This window comes from Olea europaea, chromosome 10, assembly GCF_002742605.1.
Source record: "Olea europaea var. sylvestris chromosome 10, O_europaea_v1, whole genome shotgun sequence".
NCBI lineage: Eukaryota > Viridiplantae > Streptophyta > Magnoliopsida > Lamiales > Oleaceae > Olea > Olea europaea.
The window spans coordinates 20824083-20845119 of record NC_036246.1 but is presented as its reverse complement, the minus strand read 5'-3'; the positions used below and the strand labels follow the sequence as shown (position 1 = coordinate 20845119).

The following is a 21037-nucleotide window of genomic DNA, read 5'->3' as shown; positions in this document are numbered from 1 at the left end:
AATTAGTTTTCAAACAAAAATTAAGATTAATTTCTTCGGAAACTCTTTAAAAAAAAAAAGGCAAAATCATGCCAAATGGACTCAAAATCTATAGTCAAAAATTTAAAATTCTTTCATGATCAATATTTTATTATATTTACTAAACACCTAAAATAATTGTGATTGTTTAGAAAGCTCAAAAAGAAATCTTTGATGGGGCTTTATTTACATATAAGTAAATTGAGAAAAGTAACCAGCAGTTAATTGCATTAGGTTGTAATTTTATCAAAATTTGGGGGCTTTCTCACCAAGTGAAACCCATAAAATCCCACTGGCTTCTTCATTTTCGATCCAATCCTCTCTCTCTCTCTCCCTCCCTCCCTCTCCCCCATAATTTCTCTTACGCACTCAACTCAATACACATACTGAAGTACATTGTATTGTTATTACAACATGAAGAAGATGAACCTGTTGTTGCTTCTGCTCTGCGCCGCCTTCTCTTTTGCATTATCTTTCAACGATGGTAACCTTCCAATACTTCACATCAATTAATTTCTCTTCTTACTTTCATGAGATTAAATTCATATTTTGTCTTAAATTCGCTGCATTTATAAGAATCTATTACTGAACAAATCTCTCAAGAGTATATGAATTTAATCATTTGGTACATGGGAAGAAACAAAGAAATAAAAAAACTTGAGTACTAGCCAATGGCAGACTTAGACATTTGGAGTTGGTGGGACACAATTAAATTTATTAAAAAGTTAAAAAAAAATTATGTATTCTACAAAAACACATACACATGATCACTATCATAGATTCACAAATCTCATATATATGATAAATAACAATTTCCAAAGAATTTCAAATAATCTCACATGTATGATGAATAAATTTTTTTAAAGAATTTTCAAATTAAATCTGACAAATGACAAAATAATTTCAACCTCACTCTCTCAATTGTTCGGTCATTGTTGGAACTCTATTTTAATAAAAAAGCACAACTACTATTATTGCCCAATTCTAATTTTTGGTTCTTCCACAAAAAACAAAAAAAAAAAAAAGGGACCTTGAAGCTAGTGGATCAAGTGACCCACTAGGGCCTTGTGTAGGTCCGCCAATGGTACTAGCAATGGCTACCTATGCCAAATCTACCAAAATAAGAGAACTGACAGCTCTCTCTCTCTCCCCCCCGCCCCCCTTCTCAGAGAGAGAAATGATCATAATGATCACCCGTGGTCATCTTATATTAAACATGGTCATTGGTGGACAACAAAATTTAATATATATCTCTCATTTATTACAAAATGTTCAATAGTTGCCATAGTGGTCAAGCTTCTATTATAGGAAGTACAAGTTTGAATCTTTCCTAGTTCAAATATGATATTAAATTTGGATTAAACTCCTTTATATACAAGGGCCACATAGGCCCTGGTTAGCTGGCCACAACCGGTTTTGATCTTTGCTAAACTCGTTCGATTCAGAGTTCAGACGATTATGGACTGGTTTTAGCGATTCTTGATCGATTCCTTTGTTAATAGACCAACGCATGCCAACTTAACCATACCACTCTTCGTCCAATTTTAATTACTATGGTAAAATGTGAATTTTCCAAATAACAATAACGTTTTTATGCGTTTCTCCTATGTTTGTGCAATTGTACCCTTGTCTTAAGGTGTACAAAATCTGAATAATGAAGTCTTGATAGCAAGAAGCCATAATTCTTAAGTATAGACCTTTGTTGGAATTTTGTGTCATCTGCACCTTTTAACACAAATAATAAAATATTGCCCAAGTGGATCCAGCATCTTGTGAATTAATTCCTAGTTATTAATTCACGGACTATACATTCTAGATATTAAAATGTGTGAATTGATAGCCCCAAGGCACATCTCCAATTGGTAAAAGGGGGTGGAGAAATCCAGCTTTGCTTGAAGCTGCTGCGTCAAGGGTTCGAATCCTGAAATATGGATTTGGCTCTTGGGTAAGTGTAAGTGTAAGTGTAAGTGTACAAGCAGCCTTCCACCCTATATTATTGGAGGCATAACCTGCAATTTACCTCCCTCACGATATTCCAGGACAGGGGCGGTGGAAGGCCGTTAAGGTTGGGGTTCAACCTTTTTTTTTTTTTCCATCAAAATCATAATTAAATATTCTGTTAGGATCTGCATGTTTACTTTTCATTGTTTATTTAAGATAAAATTGATCCACTCTTTAGCTGTAGTTGAACCACATAATCTAATGCAATTTAAAAAAATTCCAGGATTATTGCCTAATGGGAACTTCGAGTTCGGTCCAAAGCCATCTCAAATCAAAGGGACCAAAGTGATGGACCCAAAAGCCATACCCAACTGGGAAATTTCGGGTTTTGTCGAATACATAAAATGGGGCCAAAAACAAGGTGACATGTTGCTGGTGGTGCCGGAGTGAGCCTCGGCTGTGAGGCTGGGGGACGAGGCATCGATTAAGACAAAGGTTAAGGTCACAAATGGGATGTTTTACTCGATATCGTTTAGTGCTGCAAGAACTTGTGCACAGGACGAGAAATTGAATATTTCAGTGTCACCAAAGGACTGGGGAATTCTACCTATTCAGACAATGTATAGTAGTGAGGGTTGGGATACATATTGTTGGGGATTCTTGGCAGAGTTCAATGAAATTGAGATAATTTTGCATAATCCAGGAAAAGAGAAGGACCCAGCTTGTGGACCAGTCATTGATTCAGTGGCACTCAAGGCTTTGAACCCACCTAAAAGGCTAAGAGGTAAACTTCCTTACACCTAAAAATAAGAAGTTAGCAAATAAAACTGAATTTTATTTATTTATTTATTTTATTTTTTTTGGGACTACCATCACATAAAATAGGAGAGTCAAATCAGTTGTCACGTGTACCTTTGTTTTCGATTGACACGTAAAAAAAAAATTGTTGTTTCCATGGTGAACAAGTTGATGTGGGCATAGTGTTTTTCTATTAATTTTTAGGTTGTAAAAACAATCTATTTCCGTTGCTCCGATCCCTTTAAATACTAAATTTTTCGTTAGTTACATACAATTCATATGGTCAATGAGTCATTGATAACTAGTAAAACGTAGTGCGAGCATTTTCGTTGGTCTACACATGATAGTTCTTGTGTTTGACTATATAGATTTTGCTTGAACCATTTATCAAAGATTTATATTATCTAATACCAATGGTACTAGAGAGCACCAATTTATGTAGCCATATTTGATAAGTTCAATTAAATAAATCATATGACATTGCATTTACGTAAATCTATCATTTAATGTCATGCAGTTGCCACCTAAATTAGTACTTGACATGAGTGGTACTGAATAACATTACTCACTACTATATGTGAGTTGTCCCATTGATTTGACAAGTAAGCATAGATACATATCATTGATTATTCTTTAGTAAAAGGTTATCAATGCAAATACACCACTCAGGCATGCAAGGATTTTTCATTTTCTATTGATTATTACTTTCCAAAACCTTAGCAGTTTATATCAAACAATTATGCAGGCAACATGCTGAAGAATGGGAATTTTGAAGAGGGTCCATATATTTTCCACAACACATCCTGGGGTGTCCTAATTCCTCCCAATATTGAGGATGATCACTCACCACTTCCTGGATGGATTATCGAATCCCTTAAGGCCGTAAAGTACATAGATTCCGACCATTTTTCAGTTCCCGGGGGCAAACGGGCAGTCGAACTGGTGGCAGGAAGAGAGAGTGCACTTACACAAGTCGTAAGAACCGTTCCCGACAAGACTTATGATCTATTTTTCTCACTAGGAGATGCCAAAAATTCATGCCAAGGATCAATGTTGGTTGAAGCAAGTGCAGCCAGAGACATTGTTCAGGTTCCTTATGAATCCAAAGGCAATGGTGGATTCAAACGTGCAAGGCTAAGGTTCAAGGCAATCTCGACACGCACTAGGGTTAGGTTTTTGAGCTCATTTTATCACATGAAGAGTGACAATTCCGGTTCAATGTGTGGTCCTGTGATTGATGATATGAGATTGGTTAGTGTTCGTCACATTTGATTTATTTTCCGTACTGAACAGGATTAGATACTACCTTCTAATCCCGTCAAATACTACTTATAAAACATGTTGATATACGATATTTATGATCCTACTTTAGTCAACAAGGTGTAATTAGGCTTTTTTTTCTTGTAACGTGAAGAAGCTAGATTAATGTTACATAGTGTTCATTTGGCTTGTCTGGAGAAAAATAAATAAATAAATAAATAAAATAAGAATCTACATAATGATCATGCCTTCAAATAATTGATTTCCTGTTTTTGCTTACCAAATTAATTTAACTTCAACTTTAATTTTCAGCTTTGAATTTATTTATTTATTATTATTATTTTATTTTATTTTATTTTATTTTATTTTCAATTCACTCTAATTGTCTGATCCATTACGTCGAGAATCCACGAGTATTCGATTTGTTAAACATGTCTTTGCTTAGGGACGCAGAAGTTGGTCAATCCCATCAAAAAATATGTGTCACTTCAAATAATCTAAACATTGATATTTATTTTCTTTGTAATTGATAGCATTAAAACAAAGAAATTAAAATTTTCTCCATATCATTTGAGAGTTGATTGGTGTTTTAGGTCGAGCAACCAAGCTTTGTCTTCTTGTTTTTTCTAGAATATAAAGAGTCGTGACCATAATTTTATCCATCTATATTTTCTATTCAAACACAGCGTCAAGCTCTCAGAGAGATGGTCAAAATTCTTAAAATTAAGAACGATGCCACTCTGTTAATCATACTATTTGTTTCTCATTTCGAGATGCATTTGATGTGAATTTTCTTCATAGTATGTACTTTGTTACTTCCGTACAATTTTTTTGTTACTTTTGTGAAACATCTAAAATTAGATCCTATTTTGTAGAGATTAAAATCAAAATTTTAGCAAATTTTGATAATAAAAAAAAAATTATGGAATGTGTGGTAGAAAATTTGAAGGTCCTATGAAATGTGTGGTTAAAATTAATTGTTAACTTTGATTTAAATTTTAATCAGATTTTTAGTGATACCAAACAATGACTACAAGGATATGAATTAAAGAATGGGTATGGGTATTAACTGTTCTATTAAAAGAAACCAAATCAAAATTACTAGAACCCTCATTCGCACTTTACTTGAGCTTGAAAATTGTGCGAATCAAGTTTTTTTTATCATATGGCTTATCCAAATTTTGAGGGTTATAATCCCATCGAGGCATGTAGTAAAGTAACCAGTAAACATTTCCAACATCCCATAAAACTTAGCTCCAACCAACTCTCTCTACCATGCAAAGTTTCACTTAACATCATTGCTTATATCATTGTTCCTAGGAAATGTCAACTTGATGGTCGAGCGTAAATTAGATTTTTCGTCTATTATCATTGGTCACATGAACGTTGTTCACACCACTACTAAGAGTCAAGGCTTTATCCTTTGGTTTTGGTATGCTTCTCACCAAAAATTTTTAAACATTTTGAGGTATCTTTGAATGGTGAGGTTTCTATTTCTCAACGTCCTACAGATATAATAAATATTCAAACTTTCAAAAAAATGAGAGTTAATGCGTGGTTAGAACCAAGGGGTTTGATATGAAGTCGGACCCTCAACTCTATCCTTTGAAGATGATGAAGATACGATCAATGATTATCAAGATAAGGATGATGTGCCAATCCCTCCAAGCCCTCATCACAATGTTCCAAGCTCAAGCTTTCCATGTTCGATCTCTGGCTTTACATTCACTTAGGATAACTACAATCTCTTGAACTTCCATATCGACTCTCTTACTTCCTCCACCAATGGAATTGTCGAGTTGTTTCAATAAGTGCTTGCTTTACAAAATGCATCAACTCACTCTTTCCTCCTCCACCTTTTTCAGAGTATTGATTTGTTGTTAAGTACTCTTAACATTTGGTATCTACTTTATGTATTATGAAACCTTCTAAATAATCATTAAACTTTGATTATGCTTTTGATACTTCATCCATCATGTTTTGATATGCATTTTGCGACGAATGTGATGATTGATCTCTTGTTTCATCTTGCATATATTTGGCATTTTATAGTTTTTTGAGGAAAAATATTATTCCTTCCTATGGTTGATTATTAAGTTTTTATCATAAATGCCGCACTCATGCTCTCCTATGTGCTATCTTTTTGTTTATGTTGAAAGGGGGACATGAGAGATAGATTTGATATGAATTGAATATACTTTAAATTATCTATATGCTTTGAATGAATGACAATTGATTTTTATAAGATAGGAAAAATATATGGAATAGTGAATTTAATATTTTTATTCCTTATCAAATGTTGATATTACTTTGCAAATCATTTTATTTATTATAATCAGAAAGAGAGAAATTGTTGACATATGATTGACTTTATTCTTATTGTTTTAATCCTAACAAACAAGTTAATCTTATTTACTAGTAATTGAATTTAAGTGACAATAGTTTTCATAGTATTATATGATAAATTGATCGATCTGGTTAAAAGATAATAATCAAAGACTATCATTACTAATCGAACTCATAAAAAAGATCAAGATTGAAATCAAGCATTCAAAACAAATCCTCCGAGACAAGTACTTAAAAGTTAAATGTCTAAAAAAGATCAAGACAAGAGACTAAAAGCCAAACTTCGAAAAAAGATCAAAGACTAGACTTTTTAATTCGAATGTACAGGTTCTAATATTTAGATATTTAGCAATGAATGGATTAAAGCTTAAAAATCATTTTATGCACTGAAAGCTATTTTGATTAGCACTTGCAAAAATATTTTGTTAACAGGTAAGATTGATTTTCAAAAGTGAAATTTGAAGTTATATCATATCTTTAAAATATCACTTACCTTGAAAACTAGTTAAAAACACTTTTAAAGTTTATATTTTTCAAAACATTTAAATTGGATCAAACAAGGTCGAAATCAGGTCAATTAGGCGGATGTGATCGATTGGCCGGACTATCCAATCAACCAACAATCTTAATAGTAAAAAAATTTGACCATTCTGATTTCTGAATTTTTGTCCAATGACTATATTTTGATCATCTCTATTGTCACTGTCAATCGAAGAATCATCCGAACTCCCAGACTGTTTTGCAAATTCTTCTCGATAAATAGGTTCTCTTTTTGTATTCAATGTAAGGTCTTTCAAATGCATTTAAGAGAAAAATATTTTGAAAAAAAAATATTATTAAGCTTACATTATATTTATTTCTTCTATTTCTTCATATCAAAAGTTTTGATTAATTGAATCAAACTTTTAAATCATCATATTCATCAAAGTTTTTCAACTAACATTTGAGCTATTATTCATTGTTATTTATTGAAGTGTTAACATCTTTTGGTACTTAATTTATTTGTATCATTTATTAAAAGAAAAGTTTTATTATAAATCAATTCGTTAAATTTATAGGTTATATTGAGGTCCTGTGAAAACTCAATATTGTATAAATATCAATACTCATTAATTGTAAGTTATTAGAAGAGTTGTAAGGATTGTGATTGCACCATAAATCAATCAATACAGCGAAAATGACTTACGCGAAGAGCTTGTTAACGAATGACATATATCATTGGTTTGAATTGAACCTACAAAATTATATTGTTTGCATCCTCTCTTTTCTTTTTTTACTTATCGTTATTTTATTTATGTTTATTATTTGATTGATCTACTTGCCCTTAACTTGATTTAAGATTAATTTTTTAAAAAAAATTTAAAACTAATTTACCCCTTCTTTGTTAGTCATTTTTAGTTCATGTTTGGTACCAATTCAAAGCTAGATTTTAATTTAAGTCAACGCCAACAATTCATTTTAATAACATATTTTATTGGTCTCACAACTTTTCAATTACACATTTCATCAACTTCTATTTAAATTTATTAAAAATCTAATTTTAATCCTGATGAAACATAGGCTTAGGCTATCATAAATGTCTTTCAGCCAACTATTTTCTCAAAGGTTTGAGACGCCTTCACAAAGGGTAAATAGCACAAAATGTCCCTACCTTTTAATGTCATTGTTCAAAACGTCCTTATCTTTCATTTTTTAGCATTTTTACCCCCTATTTCCATCTTTCATTACGCAAAAAGTTATTTTCATTCATTTTTTTTAATAAAGGGATGATTTTACCCTCTTATTCAAATATAACAAAAAGAAAAGAAATGAAAGGTTAAACAATTAATTGCAACAATAGTCCCAAATTTTCAAAAATTTATTTAACTTTCCATTTCAATAATCCCCTCCCCCTCTCATTCAAAAAAAAAAAAAAAAAAAACCTATGACTCTCTCTCTCTCTCTCTCCATCCGACCCCACCATCAACTCCAACCGTTGTAACCGGAAACCAAATACCCAACTACCCTCTACTCCCACGCCTTTATCATTTAATCAACTTCCCCCAAATTTTCAAATCTATAATATGCCTTCTAGCTTCATTTACCACTTGCTATTTGTCTCTATCACCGCCTCCGAAGGTCCTTCTCTGGTGGAACTCTCATGCACCCCATAGGAAATTTGCCACCAAAGTTGTTGAAGCATAAGGGGCATTTGACTCATTGCACATGGTGGACTAAAAATAAAAATCAAATTTCAAAGTCCAACCATCTCATGAATTGATACAGCAGCATTGTCATCAGTGAAGCTCCGTCGTCATAACTCAAGATTAACTTTGGTGTCGAAAATAGCTGCCCAATGAAGTAGAAGTCAGCAGTATTTGTTGTAGTTGACTGTGGAAGACGGGTGGTGGTGAGCTATGAAAAAGATGAAGAGGGATGGCTCTAGAAGATGAGATGAGAAGATGAGATGACGATAGTTGACTGTAGAAGATAGGTGGTTGTGGGCTGTGAAAGGGATGAAGATGGGTGCTGATGGTGGATTTGAAGTGAGGGTGGTGGTGATGGTTTGAGGCAGATGAGGTGGTGGTTGTTGTGAATTTGAAATGAAGGTGACGATGGTGCATCAAGAATTTGAGGTGACAATGATGATTTGAATGGTGTTGATAGTAGTGGGGTGGGTGTGGTGGTTGGGCAATTTCAGTGATGATATGTTAATTTTTGTAATTTCTTGAAAATTGGGATTATTGTTGCAATTAATTGTTTAAACTTTCATTTCATTTCTTTTTTGTTTTATTTGAATAAGAGGGTAAAATCATCTCTTATTGAAAAAAAAAATAGATGGAAATGATCTTTTGCATAATAAAAGGTGGAAATAGGAGTGAAAATATCAAAAAAATGAAAGGTAAGTACATTTTGTGCTATTTACTACCTTGCAAATATTTAAAGGTTAAAGAACCGTTGCACAGTTGCACTTTTTGAAAATTTTAGGAAAACCTAATTGCAATTTTCTGATATTCCAAAAACAGTATGGCCTCGTTTTCCATCAAGGACACGTGAACGGCCAAGACTAACGCGCCAAGATTAAGCCAAACAGAATCCTACGGCTGAAAAAATCCGCGTATTCAAGCGAAAAGCACACCTCCTCCTCTATAAATAAATAAATCCCTCTGCGCTTCTATTCTCCCTCCATTCAAAATCACGAATAGTTTCTCTCTCGCTATGGTAAATCTTCTGTAATCACTCAAATTTAATTATGCATATTGAATTTCCGCAAATTTTGCACACATTGATCTGCATTCATGTATGTATGTACGTACTTACATGTTTGTGTGTAGGCACTTCCGAATCAACAGCCAGTGGATTACCCAAACTTCAAGCTTGTCGTCGTGGGCGATGGCGGTACAGGTGATTTTACTAAGTTTTCTGATATTTTTCACTTAATTATCAAATTTTATACCATGCTTTTATTTTTGGATCTTTAATTCCATATAATTGAGAGCTGAAATGAGTATTGTGTTGATTATTTTGTGGTTTAATGACGTTAGGGAAAACGACGTTTGTTAAACGCCATCTTACTGGAGAATTCGAGAAGAAATATGAGCGTAAGTGTCGGTTCTATTTCTGTATATGAGCATATAATGTTATTGCTTAGAAATCAACGTATTTCTTCATGTATATACAATAGGATATGAATATCTATTTACGCATGTGAATATTTTTTTCATCTATATACATATGTCTAGCTTGTCTTAGTCGGAATGATAAGGTTAGATATACTTTACTGATCCCTATAACATATTGATACATGTATATGTGCATATACATGTATATGCAGTCTCCCGAGGCATAGTCTAGTGGTACAAAGGACAGGAGTGAGGTTATCTCACGCCTTGCTGACAGCCGCAGTGTGGGGATTCGATTCCTGAAACATGGAATTTGACTCTTTGTAGGCGCAGTCTACAGGCAGCTCTTGTTCCCTGGCCTGCTGGAACACATCCCGTGATTTACCTCCCTCCGAAAGCTCTAGAGGCAAGGCAAGGCGGTGGAGGCTGTCAAGATTGAGATTCAACTTTTATATACATGTATATGCACAGAGTACGAATGTAATATCTTGCGCCTATTTTTTATTTTTGGCTTTTTAGTCCGTATGAATCTGTCCCCCTTGGTGTGCATCAAAGTACGAATGTAATATCTTGTGCCTATTTAGGAGTAGGCGGACGCAATTTTTATAGTTTAATCAAATTATGTGCATTGAGTTGATGTAGTGAATGACTATTATGCTTCTATTTTGGATTGCAGCTACAATTGGTGTAGAGGTATATCCATTGGACTTCTTTACAAACTGCGGCAAAATAAGGTTCTACTATTGGGATACTGCTGGGCAAGAGAAGTTTGGAGGACTTCGAGATAATTACTAGTAAGTTTATATTTCATGGACCGTGCTACTCTACCAGATCTGTAAATGATCTGATAGAGCAACTCTACTCACATTTGGAGGTGGGGGTGGGTGTTTTTTGACATTTTTTTAATAATAGGTCCCAATGCTGTGAGAGAGGCTCCTCTACCAAATCATTTACAAGTCTGGTAGAGGAGCAAAATCCATATTTCATTGGAGAGTCATTATTACTATTCCTACTTTGTGAATGCTATTAGATATTGTCTGGTACAATATTATGGTTATGATGAATTAAAGATGAACAAAAAGGAAAGACAATGACATAATTTTTTTCTTTACCAAGAAATTTAGGAATCTTTGGATCCATTTATGTTTCTCTTGGCATACATTTTTTATTCTGTAGTTTTGAATAATTTATATCAGCTACAAAGCTCATTTGTTTATGACATACGTCGTTGACAGGAATAAGCTCATAACATTTTTGGATGTTTAGTAACATCTAGAAGTAGTGCTCAATTTTTCCTATGTTTGCTTACGAATTTGACTTGTGCTATTACATGCCTCTAAAGGATTTCATATTTTGTTACTAATATAAAATTACAGGCAATAGGAATGTTCTTTTAACTCTTAATTTAGATTTATATGTGTGTTCATTATCTAGCGTTCACTGATGTTCCTTTTACGTTGAGATGGATCTTTCAGCAATGAATTTATTTTTTATTTTTTATTTTTTATTTTGTTAAAAACTCTTTCTTGGAACAGAGTCTTCCATAATAGATTGGCATTAGAAAGCTAGTTAAATTTCAGACTGCTAATATCTTTTTCATTTACTTTACAATTTGTGGTCAGTGCATAGTTTACATTGCCGTGGTTAAAGTTTGCAAAAACATTCCTCTGATTGATGCATGTAAATGCAGATTTGGACTTGCATTTTTCCTTTAGAAATAGCTGGAAGAACATGGTCTATGTTGGCCTTTTCAGTAATGACTGTGAGCTGCCTATGTTCTTTCTACATCTTGGAATGATTTTTAACACTAATATAATTCAATTTTTTTTTACCTATGCAGTATTCATGGGAATTGTGCTATCATAATGTTTGATGTAACAGGACGCCTTACCTACAAAAATGTTCCAACATGGCATCGGGATATCTGCAGGCTCTTTCAAGAAACTCCATGTTTCCCATAAAGTTGAATTATCCCGACTACAAATCAGATTTAAATATTCTTCTGTCAATTGCAGGGTGTGCGAGGATATTCCAATTGTACTGTGCGGAAATAAGATAGATCTCAAGAACAGGCAGGTGAAAGAGAAGCAGGTTACATTCCACCGGAAAAAGAATCTTCAGTACTATGAGATTTCAGCGAAGAGCAACTACAACTTTGAGAAGCCATTCCTGTATCTTGCTAGAAAACTTGCAGGGTAAAATATTGACAAACAAATCCACATCTGTTCTCTTTTGATGGTTCTTGTTTGTCAATGAATCTTTGGGTTTCTGCTGATACACATTACATTATTCTTCAGGGATTCTAATCTTCATTTTGTTGAGTCACCTGCTCTTGCTCCTCCTGAAGTTCAACTAAAGTAAGTGGCTTTTCCACTGGCAAAGGACGGACGCTATCAAACCTGGCAGAGCAGAGGTCGTGAGTTCGAAACATGGGGCTCTTGGAAGGCAATGATTTATTCTTGGAAGGCAAGGGAACATTTGGAAGGCAAGGATTTATTCTTGGAAGGCAAGTGGGAACTTGGAAGGCAAGGATTATTCTTGGAAGGCAAGGTGCAACTTGGATTGGCTTGCTTGACACTTTGTCAGACCAGGTGGGGAGCGCTCGGACCCTGGCCAGTTGGAGGCACATCCTGCGATTAACCGGACTGTGTGAAGAGGGGCCGGATCACAGACCCAAGGATTAGTCTAGAATAGGACACCTTGTAAAAAAAAAAAAAAAAAAAAAAAAAGTAAGTGGCTTTTCCATGTTCCTTTGATGTAGATTTAGCAATGTTTTGTCTTCCATACATATCGATGATAATTATGTTAAGATGACAACACAATCGTGACAATGAATGTTTTCATCATTGCAGGCATGAATCGGAACTAAATAATGCACGGAATCGGCCACTTCCCGATGACTAGGACGATGATGATTTCATTGGTTAGATCGAGTTTCCTATTCAATTTTAGGGAAACTGGTTGCAGATATCAATCTGATTAGGTTCCAAATGTCTAGATCACACGGAGTTCAGATTTCTACTTTGGTTCTCTCATTCATCTGTGATCTTGCAATTTCTTAGCTCTAAGAGAGGCACAAAATATTTGTTTTTTGTTTCTGTTTTTGTTTTTTAAACACTATTTTCCTAATAAATTGCTGCTCATGCATTGGAAGAACTTGCTCTTTACAGCAGAATTTTAATAGAAAATTGAGACAATATACACAAAATAAATAAACTTTCATTCAAAAGTTTTCCAAACGGTGCAACATACAGCACATCAAGATTGTTATAGAGAAACTAACCCTCAATTGTTACAGACACAAGGGCAGTGAATAAAAAGTAAAAACATACAGTGTATCCAAGTAGTATTTATTACTCAAAAAACATACTTATTATACTGATTAGCATAGGCTATAGAACGTGAAACCTAAAATTAATTTCCTATGTTAATTAACTACTAGTGCTTGAACATCTTGATAAAACTCTTCGAGGTTTAGTTGACAACATCGAGGACCAACTTCCGGGACTTGAAAACTGACCATTTCAAACGTCTATAGTAGCCTGCTTGGAGAAGTGCGAGAGACAATACGAAGATCCATTTGAAACCCATCTGTCAGCATTTCAATGGGAAGAAGGTTAGACAACCAAAACAAGGATTCGAACAAGAAGATTTGTATAATATCTCGACCGATTGGCTTTATTAATTGTTAACACTGTGAATGACCTTTAACCATGTACACTGAGACAATTAGCAATATAATTTTAACAAAAATAAAGAGAAAAAAAAATGAAAAAATAGTAAGGCGAACATTGGTTGTTCTAAAACTGCGTTAGGTTAATGATTTCAGATCATAAAGGATGTTTAGGGTTAGGGATAGTGTTCTGTTTAGGGTTCATTGATATGCTTCCCAGAGAGAGAGAGAGAGAGAGCACTCAAATGCAGTATAAGAAAACCGAAAAACTGGATTCAAAATTTCTGCAGAGCTTAAGCAGAAAGATACAGAGAGGGAGAAAGAGGCCTTACCAGCTTTCGTTCTTCCATTTCTGGTTCAGCAGCCCATGATAAAAATGATACGACATCTTTTCCCATCTGCACAATGAAGAAGCAACACTACATGATTTCCAGATGTAAAAGGTACGGATAATTATGCAACTCAAAGGCTAAGGAAGTCACCTGTGCCTCTGTTGCAGGGATACCATCTTCATATTCGACAGCACCGTCATTAAGCATTTTAGGCATAGCAATAGCTCCGCCAGGGAAATAAGGATTATAGTGTAGCCCATCTCGAATCTATGTAGGTATTAAAAATGTCAGGAAAAAATTCGCCTCAGCAGAATGGAAACATCAATGATCTATTCAGTTGTAATCTAAAAACCATAAACCGCACCAGAGTGGGAGCAATGTAGCTAGCGTGAAAAAAATTATTTAAAGGACTACATTATATGGACTCCTGAATGAAGGCTCGTGTACCTATATCAGTCACCCCAGACGCACACAACATTATGACATACGGATCCTTTCATCTTAAGCATATAAGAATCCATATTTTAACAAACTTGCCTTTACGTTCAATAAAAGAACTTCTTACCACACCTAATCAAGAGCTTCTACGAGCGAGAGTAGGAGCACGTGCACGACAGCATCAGACAACAGTAAAAATTTAGCTGCTCGTGCTACTCCCATTTAGAATGATGTCAGGATCCAAAATAGGTGCAATCAATATAAAATTTTACTCTACATCAATTTATGGATTAGATTATCCTGCAATAATGTAATAAAATTTATAAAGCCCCTTTTTGGTTGAGCTAAAAAAATTGATAAAAATTTAATTCAAAGTCAATAATTAATTTTAACTGCACATTTTATGGATTTCACAACTTCTATATCTTTTCAATCACACATTTTATCAAATTTTATCAAAATCTACTAAAAATATGATTTTTACTCTACCAAACAAGGGCAAAATATTTCACTACTATTTGCTCTCCAATATTTTATTTTTTATTTTTTATTTTTTTTAAACGGACAATTTAGAAGCAGAAATTACCATCACGCCAGCAGGAGGATCACGGTACCCAGTTAGAAGAGCAAAAACATAATTCTGACCATTATGGCGGGCCTGAGAGGAAAAATAATTAGCAACAGAGGTATAAAGGTTTCTCAATATTTCTTCAAATCAAGAGAGAGCAAAAGAATACCTTAGTGATAAGACTTAGATCAGGGGGATAGGCCCCTCCATTGGCAAACCTTGCAGCTTGTTCATTAGGATAAGGCTCAGGAAAACGATCACTCAGTTTCCCAGGGCGAGTGAACATCTCACCCTCATCATTTGGACCATCAACCACTTCAATCTCTGCTGCCATAGCTTTAGTTTCTTCCTCAGTGTAAGCCACACCAACCAGATCGCGATAAGAAATAAGAGACATTGAGTGGCATGATGCACAAACTTGCTGGTAAACCTGGTGACCACGACGAATCCTGCACACACAAACAGTGATTATGTTTCCAAATTCAATCAGGTAGATTAGCCTAGTGTAACCATTTCCCCAAACAGTTGAAGAAGAATGCTAGTGCACAAATCATTTACTTACGAAGCATGGTCATATGAACTGAGAATCCCTTTGTGGGGCCATGGATAGCTGGGACACTCTAACCCGTGCTCGGCCTCATCAGAAGAGTAAGCTACTGTTGCACAACTCAGGAGACCTGAAGCCCCAGCACCAAGAAGTGCAAATACTTTCAAGGACATCATTCCAGTAGACCCACTTCCATCTTGACCATGCTTTGAAAGAAGTGCAGGCGAGAGTGGAGCAGCCTGGAAATCATACGTACACATCATTAAAAAGAAGTGAAACTTACACAAGATAATTTCTGTAAAAGATCATGCTTCTGCGAAAGAAAACAATGTCGTAAGAAATTCACACAATAAAGTTATAAGCAAAGTAGGGCACAGAATTGAGCATTGGAAGACAATTAAATGGTTCTGAATCATGTGGCACAAAATGTGCAAGCTTTGTCATCCAAGTGAAAATGTGAAGTTTCGCCCTTATAGTAATTGTTGTAAGTCAATTGTACTCAATAAATGAAGAGGAATAGAATTTCCTCAAACCAGTAAATTCAGCATGATCTTGCATTAAATGGTCAAGAAATTAATTCATATGGAGTGAACAGATCTATTAACGCGAGTTAAAATCAATCAATGAAATGTCATACATTAGAATTATGAGAAATAAATTGAGCCTCCAACCATTATAGCAGGTAAGCAAAGTGCCTTATATGACAATAACAATGAAATTTGACGGATGAAGATTCAGTTCTTCAATCATATAAAAGGCTCATTAAATGGAGATCCACCTTTATGTAGAAAAGAACTCCCAATTTTCACAGTACCTCTCTGGAAGAATGATGACGACTTTATCATTAACCAGTAAGATGTCCAAATATGTGAGTCTGTCCGTCTAAATTGAAAACATAAACCATAAACATCTACATAAGAGTCCAAACATTCAAGTATTTCGGTAACCTTTTCAAGTATTTATATGTCAGATATAAATAGTGCTACACCATTCCCCTTTCATTAAATAAGCTAATTAGAATATGTAATCACCACCATGAAAAATAATCCATTCAAATAGTAAGTAACATATATTATTAGTAAATTTTAATTTGTATAATCTTCAAACTGGAAACTAGTGATGCAAGGCTTGAGCAACATTGGTGTATCTAACACATGCATTGATATTATTTAACCCAGTCAATTAAGCATCTTATTGAAAAAGTAATTAGTAACATCTTTGCAGGATCGACCATTCTGTTTCTGTCATGGTTGATTTAATGGCAAATCCACCACAAGGAACTAAAACCTGCCATGGAAGATTTTTTAAAAACAAACAAGGACAATTGTGCTTTGGGTGTTTATACTTTATAATTGATATACTTTTGCACTTCTAATAAAAAAACTGCAATTCCACAATCTTAAAAAGAAAAAATATAAATAAAGTAAAAGCATCTGTTAAAATACTCTCTACTTCTTCGAATAATTGACTTCATTCGAATCATAGACTTCAACCTGAATATAACATCTTTGATCAATTTTCAACTTTAATATTAAAGAGATCTTTATATCCAAATACTAGTGATAAGGGAACCAGTGTTAACCAACACAAAGGGATATTGGCAGAAATTGGCAGATATCGAAGTAAACACTAAAGGTTTAGTCCCAAGATTTAAATTCCAGCAAACCAGAAATTTTGGTTATTATTGTTTTATGGAACGACAAGGCCTTATTAGAGGCTTTATAACCCTTAGAGACTCCAAAACCAAGAGAAACCAGTCAAGCTTAAGTCACTAGGTTAGTTTAAAAACTACTGTAACTAGGAAAGTAATCATAATTATTGTTCGAAACCTAAAAGAAACAATAACTTAAGAGTCCATATAAAATCTAATCCCCAACCAACTAAAATTCAAGTCCAATAAGAACAGAAATACTTTTACAAGAAGGATTTGAAAATAATAAACTCTTGCCTACATCAATTACTCTGGATTGAAGAGACTTAAATGAGTGGGCGTATAGCTTAGCTCTCCCTCAGATATCCAAGTGTTCTCCATAGAATGTTTACTCAATAATGTTCATACTAGGAAGAACAAAAGGTGAAGTAGCAATTGCCAGCGATGAAATGCGAACCTATATTTTGAAAATGAACTTAAACATTGGTTCTCTACCTCAATATATTGTGACATTTAATACGATAAATTTTGTTCCATCAAAGCTAAAGTCTCTTATCAACCAAAATGTCCACCTAAACCACGGCCATAGAGCTCATTAATAATTTTCTCCGTTTTAGAACCTGCAGCATGCACGGTTGATTACCTTGGAACATATAATCATCATGCATAACAAAAAAAGTCATTTTTCCCAATACTCTTAGTAAATCTTCTATTAACTCACTAAGGATATCCTCTTTTTACTGATTCTTAAAACTCTTCAAAGATTATTACTTAAGCATACATCAACTTTGTTACTCTTCACAAGTTGATGCTTGAATGAGAACGAGAATAAGAAAGAAAATTGCTGAATAAAATAATTCTAGTTAAGATGCTTTGGACTGAGCTTCTTAGAGAATTCAAATAACTAGGTGTAGTATGATATAAGTAACCATTAAAATCCACATACAACATACAATATTGCCAATGGTGAATATCTTGAGCATAGAATTCTAGATCATATGTTGAATACCCACAATTAGCATCCGACAACTTCTTAGTAAAGAAAGACATGTGTTTTCCGTATTGTTTTAGAACTACTCCTATAGCCACAAACACATCCTCCTCCATGGCAGAATTTGTCAAAAAATTTGGCATCACTAGAATCGGCACTTGTTTCAGGCAGTCTTGATTGGTGCAAAGTCCCTTGGATCAAATTAGCACACGTCTGGCAAAGATTAAAACTTCTTAGAAGTATATTTATTTTTATCCACACATTTCATAGGATCCACAACTTTTGTCTACACTTTAACCATACATTCCTTCCTTGGGGCCCACTTCCTATAATCACTCTAAAACTTAGTGAAGTAAGCACTTAATCAGTTAATTGCATGTTGGATATCCCTCATTGGTGGGCAGAACATTCATCAAGCTTCATCTTGGTAAACAGTACCGTCTATCAAATAAAAAAAAAAAAATCTCTGAGTGATCCAAATATCAACATCCTATCAAATCCAAAAAGGATGAAGTTTCAACTATGGTTAATGCTTCTTTAGAATTTCCATATCTCTGTTGCAGCTATCACGCTACACAACATTCATCTACAATTGATAACTATTAACTAAGCACCTCCATTTTTCCATTTCCTCAGGTGACCACTAATTAAGAGCTGTCAAATGAACTACCAGATTACTGCTTACCAGATTCCCAGGAAAAAAGTGAACAGCAAAACTAATAATCAATTCTGGCACTCAGCCAATCTATTCGTTGCGGTCACAATTCAGATCATTAGTATAATTAGTTATAGATGCAGCTATTATTTCTAGATTTAATAAAATACGAAGAAATTGCATTTTTTATCATGATACCTTAAAATCGGAGGCTGTACGATTCACACCACTTTGGCGAATGATTTGGTCAATAAATCTGCCGACTTTTCCAAATCCTGATTTATAAAAGAAGAGAGATGAAAACAAACAATATCAATGTCTATAAGTCATTCATTTTGTTGATTAAATTAAATAATAATGACTAAAAAAATTACCAAAAACACAAAACATCAATCGTAATTAATGGAAAAACATAAACCAAACTAGAGATCAAGGAAAGAGTACGAAATCTTACTCATCTTTTCAATTCAGAGAAAAGGAGTGTGGTAGCAGGGTAAAAGAGATGATTGAAGCGTGTGTTTCTCTGTTGCTGGGTTGCGGGGGGCGTGGAGCTATAAGGAGCGAGCAAATGAGCGGTCCAGAATTGACAGTAAACCGGTCTGATGAGGGTTCAGGACTTCGGGAAATAAAGTTAATTTCACCAATAGTCACTGAAGTTTGTATAAAATTTCAAGTTAGTCATTCAAATTTTTTTTAACCTATTAGTCAATAGCTTATGAAGGTTTTCACCATTAATCACTTCATTAGAAAAAATTAAGAACAATGAGAGGGTCGACAAACACTTCATTAGTCATTCAATTTTTTTTCGTTACCTATTAGTCATGATGCCAACATTTTTAACCTTCCATTGAGCCAACTCCTTGAAATTTATAGCCGTTGAAACACTCTCATTTATATGACCCTATAAATTTTTTCCATAGCAAAGAGTTGAAACTGAGATTCCCTGAATAGTTTTTACTCGTGAAGAGCACACCAAAAGAATCAAAATTATTGGTTGACATGATGCACAAAAATGATAATATATCGGCCAAAATTTATGGTAATAAAATAAGAGAAAATCATGTCACACGCCTATTTTTTAATAAATATTTAAAATATACTACGTAACTTTCTTTAACCATAAATGTTGTTTTTATATACTAAAATAGAAATGTGAAAAACTAATTAAATCATATATGACATTCATTATTTGGCTAATTTTACTACAACAAACGTGTCTTTTAATTGCGTTCCAACAAACGTGTGCTTAACATGTCAAATTAATTACAAAATCCTTAAAATCGTGTATTTTCATATTCCAAACCAAAATCTCCACCAGATCGTCCTTCTCTTGAATCATCCACCAAGAAATTTCCTAAACCTAATTACCAATTTGATCTTCTATAGATCTATCGTCAACAAATAATATGCACATATCCAACATTTTATTCTCATTTTCAGATTTTATTTTTTTATTTTTCTATAATGTGAAAATCATAATGAAGACACCGTGGAATTGTGTATGGAAATTTATGTTCATGCTTCAATATAATTAATTGTGCCTTGATATTCTCCGGAAATTCAATTTATTTCATAATAGTGTATGTATTTGTGTATGCAATCCGAAATCTTGTTAAAAAAATGTTTTTCATTTTATCATCTTACACAATGATATTGAAGCCTATAATGCTAGTATGGAATCACATGGGAGTTATTCAACAGACTGACAATTATTGTTTTTGCGTTTTTAGCCATCATCATTTTTTGAATTGCTTATTAGGAAACGACATTAATGGAGAACATGAAATATGTTGAATTCAAAAAGGGGTCAATTACTGAATATGGTGTATGATTTATTTTTAGAATGAAGTATATGTATTTCATGTGTCATCTAGCATTTTTTATTTTAGTAATGTAACATGGTAAATTATGAAATCATTTTTTGGAATAATGCAGATACCAAATTTTCTGATAAAATAACCCCAATAAATCAACCCAAGAATCAGCTCAACACACTAAGCTGCCAACACTATGATAACAAAGCGGCCCAACTATAATCCGGACACGTAAAACAACCAACTCTTAAGATCACGTAATAATAGATAAACACATAATTTCACATTTCTATATGTTTTGTACTATAATTGAAAACATTAAGAATTTTACAATTTATACCCGGGCGTTGACACACCTGATTACACACACCCTCATAAGAAGGGGGGCCCGTACCGAATAAAA

General features: G+C 33.9%; 3 protein-coding genes across 3 annotated transcripts; 2 read left to right on the top strand and 1 right to left on the bottom strand.

Annotated features, from left to right (window-relative positions):
* Positions 1 to 354: 354 nt before the first annotated feature.
* LOC111401465 lies at positions 355 to 4188 on the top strand. The gene is made up of 3 exons (XM_023029204.1): positions 355 to 502; positions 2243 to 2743; positions 3503 to 4188. The coding sequence occupies exons 2-3, from the start codon at positions 2473 to 2475 to the stop codon at positions 4027 to 4029; spliced, it is 798 nt and encodes a 265-aa protein (XP_022884972.1). The 5' UTR covers positions 355 to 502; positions 2243 to 2472; the 3' UTR covers positions 4030 to 4188.
* A 5314-nt stretch (positions 4189 to 9502) lies between these two features.
* On the top strand, positions 9503 to 13323 carry LOC111401464 (GTP-binding nuclear protein Ran/TC4-like). Its single transcript, XM_023029203.1, has 8 exons — positions 9503 to 9564; positions 9678 to 9747; positions 9888 to 9944; positions 10642 to 10759; positions 11806 to 11895; positions 11981 to 12160; positions 12263 to 12322; positions 12818 to 13323. Exons 1-8 carry the CDS (start codon positions 9562 to 9564, stop codon positions 12867 to 12869), a joined length of 630 nt encoding a protein of 209 aa, XP_022884971.1. The 5' UTR covers positions 9503 to 9561; the 3' UTR covers positions 12870 to 13323.
* On the bottom strand, positions 13165 to 19387 carry LOC111401463 (cytochrome c1-2, heme protein, mitochondrial-like). The gene is made up of 8 exons (XM_023029202.1): positions 19275 to 19387; positions 19019 to 19095; positions 15539 to 15762; positions 15146 to 15425; positions 14995 to 15066; positions 14121 to 14237; positions 13971 to 14036; positions 13165 to 13556 (listed from the first exon to the last, which is right to left on the bottom strand). The coding sequence occupies exons 1-8, from the start codon at positions 19276 to 19278 to the stop codon at positions 13440 to 13442; spliced, it is 957 nt and encodes a 318-aa protein (XP_022884970.1). The 5' UTR covers positions 19279 to 19387; the 3' UTR covers positions 13165 to 13439.
* Between the last annotated feature and the right edge of the window lie 1650 nt (positions 19388 to 21037).